Here is a 9,644-nt window from a genome sequence, read left to right as displayed (position 1 = left end):
CCTACCTACCTACCTACCTACCTACCTACCTACCTACCTACCTACCTACCTACCTACCTACCTACCTTCTTGTGCCATTTCGTCTTTCCTTATGAGGTCTTTTGAGAATTATACGGATCTACCAAGCCCCAACTTACAGCTGTACTAGAGAATCAGGGCCTATATCTTACCCCGGATTTACACTACATGCGTCTCCGCTCTGCTGCACTGCACTGCACAGTTCGCAGCTGTTCGTTTGTGTACCAATTTATACAGCCTCCGCTGCTCTCCAGTGCGACACACAGAGGAGAAGCGTGTGCAGGAAGGAGATTGCGCGATAAATCCACTGATAAATGTGGAAGTCAGAGCAAAAAATATTTAATCCTGTGAAAAACGAACTCCAAACACAGCTGAAAACATTAATATAAAGGCTTTAGATATCTATGTTGAAACTGTCTCGCTGTCGTCCTTTTGAAACTTCTGATTTCAAAATAAAATCCACGTGTATCGTGTGTGTGTGTGCACATATGCTTCATGCTACATGTTTCTATCTGCTTCCCAAACAGAACGATACATTCTGACAGCATTTGTGTAGAAATATATCCATATATTTATTAATATAGCTGCAATTTCAACACTATTCTGACAAATTATCCAGCGAATAATGTCTTAYTTTGAAAATACGGATGTTGTGCTYATTCGTCTTCCTGTTGGTGCGAAGTAATCTTTAAAAATTGACTCCGGCGCAGCTCCGGCGTCCGGCAGAAATAGGATCTGTTCTAATTTTGCTGGAGCGCCGTCCGCTCACCACCGCCGTGCGCAGCCAGTGTAACACTCTCATTGATTATAATGGGTGTGTATTTGCTGCGGAGGTCGGACCGGAGCGGAGCCGGAACGCATGTAGTGTAAATTAGGAGTTACTGTGTCCTTAGGAAGCTATCTGAAGTTTCGGTTATAGTTGTGCTTTAGAGTGATTGTGTCATTGTTGGCGCTCACACCCTCGCGCTATGTGCAACGCATCAACTACAAACCTAGCTTAAGTTGTTCTTTCAGCCAATCTCTTTTGCAGCGGTCACCACAGCGAGCAAACACGCATGAATGAACTATTTGGAAATTATGCTGGATGTCATTCCTAAACATGACCACTGATCTACCACAGTCGCTAGAAGAATATCTGAGTGTTTTTGTTMATTTTAACTATCACACAGTCTTTCTCGTGCCTCTTGTACCTGAAGCCTGGACTTCCATGATGTACTGATGGAGGTCCTGACCCTGCTGCATGACTTCAAACGTCATGTTGTTCATTGCTCCTTTCCTCTCTGCATGTCGTTTCAGTCGCTGCTCTGCCAGGGTGATGTCCTCGGTGCCGCCAGAGGAGGCGCCGCCGCTCCCACTGCTGCTGCTGCTGCCGGAGCGGCTGGCGTCCTTTAGCTGACGAGACAGATCCTCGTTCCAAGCGTCCAGTTCTGCTGTGACCTGACAGGACACAAACTAAATTTGATGAGCAGGACTGACCTTTCCTTTAAAGAAACAGACTTGGTTCTGTCAGTTAAAACTTTATAAAAATGTGCCTTCTCTGTTTGAACCTTTAAAAATGGATAAACCCTCATTTTGTTTGCAACCTGATGCCAGTTTCCGTACTTTAAACTGTAGAGGCATGTCATGAAGAGAAGCAGCAGACTTTGATCAGGTTAGTGTCTGAACAAACTCCTGAAGTCCTTTACCTCTATGGTGTACTGCTCAAAGATGCGTAGCTGCAGAAAAATGTCCAGCTTGATTTTGCGTTCGTGGAACAACTCCTCCATCTGACCCTGGGCCTCATCCAGCTGCTGCAGCACCCCCTGGATGTGTGCAATGGAACTGCAGTGTGGTGTTTTGTTGGTCGACATCGCTGCGTCCCTGCTCAGAGACACAATGAGATCTTTGGTGCATTTATGTTGCAAAAACTCAATTAATTCCTGAGTTCTGTTGTTATTTCTCACCATTTTATTTATTTATTTATTTAAAGTTCTTTTTCATTTTGCATCTGTTGCTAACATACATCATGAACCATTGGGTAGATTTTAATAAAACTTTGAGACAGAAATGACTAGATTTACATCTACAACTAATTAAATTTTAAAAAAGACCCAGTTCACGATGGCTTCCACAGATCCTCAACATTAGCCTCAACACATACTCTGAATGTGACATCTTGTGATTATTGCATGTGACTATACACAACATTATTTCCAAGGTTTGATCCAAACAGCTACAACTTATCATTTATAAAATGTTCTAAAATTAGATTCACATTCCTGGGGTCGGATTTAGAAAGCCTGTGTATGCACAAAATGGGCCCAGAACTTGCGTTCGCCACTTTTCACGCAATTTATAAAACCCAAACCTGGTGTGAAAATGTACGGTCCTACGCTCATTTTGGAGACGGGAAGCTGTGACACAGAAGGTGAAGTGAGGAATTATAGCCACACTGTAATGATCACTCTCAGATATTTAATTTCACTTCATACTTTTGGTATGAATCCTATGAAATCCTTTATAAATGAGTCCCCTGGTCATTTCGACTAATACTTTTTTATCTCGTGTTTTTTTTTTACAGACTTTAAAAGTGACAGCCATCAGAGTCCAGTCTCAACAGGCCAAAAAAGAGCTGAATGCACATAAGACATGATGTCACAGTCATCATGCTGTGTGTATGGAAGACGCTACACATGTCAGAGTGTGTRGAGAAATTCTGAAGTAGTGAATTTGGATCAAATATAATTATTATTAATAATTAGGGATGCATCGATACCGATACCAGTATTGGGTATCGGTGCATCCCCATTAATAATTAGGGATGCACCAATATGAAAATTTCAGCCAATATCGATATCCGATATAATTATGGCCGATAACCGATATTTACCGATATTACACAAACATACAAATTATATTATACATATACGCAAAAACACACTTAGGTCTTGTTTTGATTCTGTAAATAAACAACCAGACAACTGACATGGCTCCCTGCTTCAGTTATTCCTGGCTGCAGCATCAATATCACTGTTATGATCAAACAGATGCCGCTCAACCAACCGTCTCCCCTCCCAAAACAGAAACACAAAGATAAAACGTGGGAAATCAATACCGGACATTAATATCGGCCCAGTTTTACATATCGGACCAATACCGATATTCTAAAAAATGACCAATATCGGCCGATACCGATATCAATACAGATATATCAGGCATCCCTATTAATAATAATCAATAAGGCAGATAAATTCAGATATAAAGGTTCAGAGTGTGGTCACTTTTAAAAAAATCAGATATTTATCTAAATTTGTACTACATGCAATTAACATGAGTGTAATTTGAAAAATAAAGACAAACAAAACAAAAACTGAATTTGTTATATTTTGACTGTCATTAAAAAGTCAAATATGCTCTCATATGGGCAAAAATGGTTCGGACCCCTTTTTGCCTGCAGTGTGAAGATAACCTTAACCTAAACACCTGGGATGAAAAGTGAAAGGTAAAATAATTTTATCTGAACACTTTYATGATTTGCACTTACTGAGTAACATTGTTCAAGGGCTGCTGAATAAATCTTTCTATCCTGTTGTGTCTAATAAATAATAAATATTGTTCAGTTGGCTGAGTCTTTATTTGATTCGACTTAAACTGCACCCTAAATAATAAGACGACGCTGATTGTTACCTGAGCTGCTGCATTAACTCCTCCCCCTCTTTAATCACATTGAGTGTGGCCTCCAGTGTTGCTGTCTGCTGCTGCTGAAACTGTTGGATCAGTGCTTGGACTGAATCGACAGAGTCACAGCACACGTCGTCCAGCAGCTGCTTCTGTAATTCTTCCATCCAGGACCACAGCTGAACAGGAAGACACATATTCAGGTACACAAATTTACCAATCTCCTTAGTGACAGATCAATGTGGATCAGAGTGTGTACCTGGTACAATATGTACCAGGTTTGTTCCAGGTAAGTACTTGGTAGGGTACATAATTCATATACTTACAGCCCAGTGTGTACCAGGAAAATACCAGATATGTAGCTGGCAAGTACTTGATATAATATGATATTGTGACAGATCTTGTGATTTACACCCCTAGTATATACCAGGCAAAGTACCCACCTATGCAAAATTCAGTTATCACATACAATTTAAATACCAGTACTTACCGGGTAAATACTATGCACAATCCAGGTAGATACCTGGTGTGTACAAGGTAAGTTCCAGGTCTGTATTATATATTGCTACCCAGACTAATAAAAACAGGTTAACTAACTGTGCAACTCTGAGATTGCACGAAACCAATAATCAACCAATGCAACAGTCTAATCCTCACCTCCTTGGTGTGTGTATGGAAAGAGACAGACATGTCCAGCAGCAGCTTCCTGTGTTCCACCCGACGCACAAAGTCCTGGATTCGAACCTCCAGGTGTCTGGCTGCCTTGTAGATTTCCTCTGGGTCACATTCTCCTGTCTGAGCCAGCTGTTCCGCTGCCTCTAGTAGTTTGTCCGCATTTGTGTACGTGTTCTGCAATCAATCAATGAATCAATCAATGAATCAATCAATGAATCAATCAATGAACCAATCAATGAACCAATCAATGAATCAATCAGTGAACCAATCAGTGAATCAAATAATCAAACAATTGTGTGTTTGTCTGTTGGTAAAATATGTCATGAGACATTAAACAAATTGTAATGAAACTTGCAGAAGCAATAAATGTAAATACATCTAAAACTGATCCACTTTCGAAGTCAATCGGATTCGGTGCAGGGTGAAAGAAAAACTAAAAAAATAAGGATTCTGGAGCAAGAAGTGTTGCCCACTGTCAGAAAGCTTGGTCCTAGTCAAAGTTCATGATCCTCCAACAGGGTAATGATCCAAACACACAGCTAAAAACACCCAAGAATAGCTCAGAACCAAACACTGGACTAATCTCAAGTGTCCTTCTGAGCCCTGATCTAAATCCTATTGAACAACTGTGAATGGAGCTGAAATATGGTAAATGTTAAATGGTAAATGGACTGTACTTATATAGCGCCTTTCTATCCAACCAGGACACTCAAAGCGCTTCACACTAGAATCTGTGTCCCCATTTATCAAACCATTCTCACACCTGAGTCGTCACATACTGACGCTTTTCCAAAGTTCCCTCTGCGTCAAACTTTGACGCGTCGAGTACTTCCCTTGCGTCATTTTTTGATGAGATGTGGCAGAATCTGTTGTTATAATTTCTGAAAGTGTAGAAAATGCACAAAAACTACCGTCCCAAAGCCTAAAATTACCTTTATTCACTTTAGACATCTTGTCCCTGACCATAGTACCTAAAATTAACCATTTTTGGAAAATGTAGGAAATTCACGTCAACTACGTGTTCCAAAGCCTAAAACTACCTAATATTCACTGTAGACATCCTATCCCTGACCCCAGCACCTAAAATTAACCACTTATCCTGATCCCTCATATTAACCTCAGACCCCCGACCCAAAGACCCCTGGTGGGGCAACCCGGAGAAGCCGCGGGTGGCAAGGACTGACGCGAGGGGGTCAACCGACGCGTCAAAATAAGACGCAGAGGGAACTTTGGAAAAGCGTCAATATGTTGACGAGTCGGAACTGAGAATGTGACACATTTACCCATTCACACAGCACTCTATTAGGTCTCTACAAAGCTAACATGTACAATCATCTATGGAGACTAATCAGTGCCAATCATATTCATACACTGATGGGACACAYATCAGAGGCATTAAGGGTGAAGTGTCTTGCCCAAGGACACAACAACTGAGACAGCTGGATGGGGGATCGAGCCGGTGACCTTCCGGTTCCAGGACGACTCCCCAAACCACTGCCACAGCCGCCCATGCAGTCTAGAGAGGGAAACATTTAAACATGAGACATGGAGTGAGACAAAATACCTGTGGACAGATGCATATGTATCACAGAAAGTTACAGAAATCCTTTCAATGCAACGATTACCTCAAAAGGTTGTGCCACAAGATATTAGGTTGCGGGCACCAACCTAACCCTACCCCTACCTCAAGCCCTAACCATAATCTGTAGCTGACCTGTCACTAATTACAGAAGAAAAACAAGAGTCACGTTAATGTTTTTGTCAGTTATTTCAATGGTCAACAAATAATTGTGACACTCTGCATTTTATGGAAAACACTGTATTTACAGGACAGCTAACCATCTGTTCCCACAGTTACCACTTCTATGTCCACTGGAGCAGCCAAAAAATTGTGTTTACATCTGTCTTTTTGTATATTTGTGCTGTTTACTGCAAAGCTGTTGATTATCCAGTGTTAMATTTTTTGCTGACGTGTGGGGAGTTCAACACAAGAATAAGATAAGACACAGACGTGTATTTTTCTTACATTTCATTCATAGCTTGCTTATTTTCTCATATTTCAATAATGAGTCTTTCAGTGTAAGAATGTTGTGCATTTCAACTACTTTCCTTTGGTCAACAAATTGTGGTTGTCTTGCATATTGATCAGTGTGTAAATGACAACACATAGAAGTTTAGTAACAGGCTACTTGGCATTTATCCAATGAAGGGAGCAGTGAAAGCTTTTATTATACATGATGTGTCTGATGACAGGCGAACATCATCAAAGACAGGCTTCACCCCCTAAATTACAAGCAATGTCTATCATTTTGGCAATAAAGTACAGAATGATTGATTTCAGACAAGTTTCAACCCTCGCGACCGTCAACAGCAGGACAGTCTGAACAGAGCCTAATATAGGATTCTGTTCTTCAACAGATTCAGCATTGAACTACCTGCTGGACTATCTCCCATCACACCAGCTTTAACACCACCAACTACCCCATCCTACTCCCTCCCTACCTCATTGGATGTTGCTGCCCATAACCACCCCCTACTCCCAGTGGTGGGCACCAGTCCGCTAAAGTGCAAATCCACTAATTGCGGACCTAAATATTTCGTTTGCGCTTTAGCGGTCTTACTAATTTTTATAATTCATAAGCGGATTTGCGTTTTCTAAAATTAAAATGTAGTACTGCTAATAACCTACCAGTCATCATTATCTTGAACAGCAGAAGGTATGGCTGTCAATGAATCACAACACACGTGATCTATCCAACAGCACCCCTCCCAGATAAACACACTTATTGGAAACGTATACATCCTTGCTGACAGTTACTTTCGGTTGCTTTCATACTCTGATGCTACATGTCTGTCACAGTCTGTCTGTTGTGGGTGTTTTTTGGTTACTCTTGTTTTATGTACTGTCTTTCTGTTTACCCCCTCCTGCCTGTCTTTGCTCCAGCCACTCTCACCTGTTCCTCACCCATTTCTCTCCCTGGTGTTTCTTGTTTTAGCTCGTTAGTTCCCCTTTATATTCTGTTGTCTGTCTTCAGTCTGGTGTCAGAGTTTTGCTGTTTGTATCCTGTTCTCCACAGTCACAGTGTTCTCTAGCTCCCAAGTCTGTTTTTTAAGTACTTCTTTGCTGCCACACCAGYGTTTTTCTTAATAAAACCTTTAGTTGCAACCTTTTTTGGACCAATTTCATTGCAGTTCTGCACGTGGGATTCAAACCTCTAATCATTACAATGTCAATGTGTGACATCCACTATTGTCGCAAATAGTTCAAACATGGTACGCATTAGTTTGGCCTAAGTTACTCTACTGTTGCGCATACGATCTGTATCTAAAAAATGGTTGTCATACACTTGTGTAAMGTGTATTAACTACGGTCAAGTTATGGATAAGTGACTCAGGTTATAAATGCATTCAACTCATTTGCAATACAGTATGTACTGTACACTGTACATACTGTAGAGTAGAGTATGTTCAAAAGAAACTCCAGTTCTTCAGCGTACGCCATTGCGTTGGACAAAATTTTGATACATCGATATACGTTTTCTAAAACGTTAGTGTGACAGGGCCTTGTACCATTCATCCATTATCTTCTGCTTTATCCAGAATCTGGTTGTGGCTTAAATAAGGATGCTCAGACCTCTCTGTCCCCAGCCACTTCTTCCAGCTCTTCTGATAGGATTTCAATGTGTTCCCTGGCCAGTAAAGAGACAGTGTCTTTGGCATGTACAGGGTCTTTCCCGGGGTCTCTTTCCAGTCGGACATGCCTGAAGTACCTCAACTAGCTCCTATCAATGTGGAGGAGCAGCAGCTCTACTCTGAAGGTCATATACGCTAAGTATATCTCATTTCTTTTTGTAGCTATTAAACTTATTATGTGCTGTACTTTTAAAGTAGTTTTTTGTATGTTTGGATATCTTCTACATTGTTCCACACTAACCTGCTTTTTTCCCTCTTTTTGTTGTTTTCGGTTCAGTTATCTAAGTCAAAACAGTCATTAAATGTCACAAAACAAGTTAATTTAAAATTAACGGTGGTCATTGCTTGGTGTTGGATGTGATACTAAACTTTAAAGGATATTCATGCGAATAAAATTGTACTCCAGAGGGGTAAACAAGACTTCCTGATTCTAAATGTCATTCATGTTGTTCATCATTAGTTTTGGATAAATTCACTAGCATTTAAAGAAGATTCTGTTTCCACCTCAGAATATGGCTTCAGACTAATTTAATGGCCTTTACACACAAACACAAGGCTAACAAAACAACACAAAAAAACACAACAGCCCCTGGCTGTTAATTCATGGTTCAGTAACATTTTCACTTTGAAAAAAACATAAAAGCTTTCAGCAGCAACGTCTGTCTGATAAATAGTAGAGATTATCTGAAACATGACACCTCAGGAAATGTTTCATATCTGAGATATTTAACTCAGTGCATCGGCACGTCTCATAATTTGACGCTACGCCAACATTTAGGATGAAAGTTAAGCACTCGCTGATGCATGAGGCCCCTGCTCCCCTCCTTAGTTATTTCTGCCTTATCTATTTCCTGCTTCTGTTCCCTGTCTCTTATTATCTTTGTGAGGTTTTCTTTTAGGTCCTGAGACTTTTTACATTGATAAAACATATTTTTTCTTAACAAACCTTTGAGTAACCATGGATCTGCATCCCTGAGTCATCAATCGAGTCTAGACTGTGATGTTGTCAGAATGGATATTTATTTTCAGTAGATGATGGAGGAGTTAACCGGTCATCACCATCATGGCTGTCAGTGGGAGGTGACCTCTCTCTGGGTCAGCACAGCCAAGACGAGTCACTGTTTCTCTGTGCTGTCTTCTGTGTACACAAAATCCTCCTATCTCTTTCCCCCGTTTTTTACTATCTTTTTAAACTTTATCATTTTAAAGGGATCCCCGATTAGTTGTAACATTAGACTTTATATGATAAACATATACTTTAACTGTAAAATAAAGAATGTAAAAATACTGTAGGATGTTCAGTTTTTTATCATTTTTAAACTAAAAGTTTAAAAATACATTACATGGACGGGGCCATTTTCTTTACATGCAAAGCATTCTGGGTAAATGATGACATCAACTAGGTCATCGGTGCTAGCGAGCTATATCCACCCTGAAGGTTAATCTTGGAAAATATCTGATGATCGACTCTTAAATGAAACCAGAGAGCGTTGACAAACAGGAGAAAGTAGAAATGACTCAGCCTGTAACTGAAAATATGGATGGAGGACAACAGAGCTGCTTCATGGAAGAACAACCTCAGCTTAGCCTGTTAGCCTTTG

At 40.4% G+C, this 9,644-nt stretch overlaps 1 protein-coding gene across 1 annotated transcript in view; it reads right to left on the bottom strand.

Annotated features, from left to right (window-relative positions):
• kalrna (kalirin RhoGEF kinase a) overlaps positions 1-9,644 on the bottom strand; it is a gene marked incomplete at its 5' end in the record, with an annotated part of 224,213 nt that overhangs the window by 201,301 nt on the left and 13,268 nt on the right. The window contains 4 exon segments of the mRNA XM_014027944.1: positions 1,209-1,455; positions 1,704-1,878; positions 3,685-3,854; positions 4,333-4,524. Of these exon segments, the coding sequence (XP_013883398.1) occupies positions 1,209-1,455; positions 1,704-1,878; positions 3,685-3,854; positions 4,333-4,524 (784 nt within the window).

This window comes from Austrofundulus limnaeus, unplaced genomic scaffold, assembly GCF_001266775.1.
Source record: "Austrofundulus limnaeus strain Quisiro unplaced genomic scaffold, Austrofundulus_limnaeus-1.0 Scaffold701, whole genome shotgun sequence".
Classification (NCBI taxonomy): Eukaryota; Metazoa; Chordata; class Actinopteri; order Cyprinodontiformes; family Rivulidae; genus Austrofundulus; species Austrofundulus limnaeus.
The sequence above is the reverse complement of the archived record's forward strand: the minus strand, read 5'-3'. Positions and strand labels throughout refer to the sequence as shown.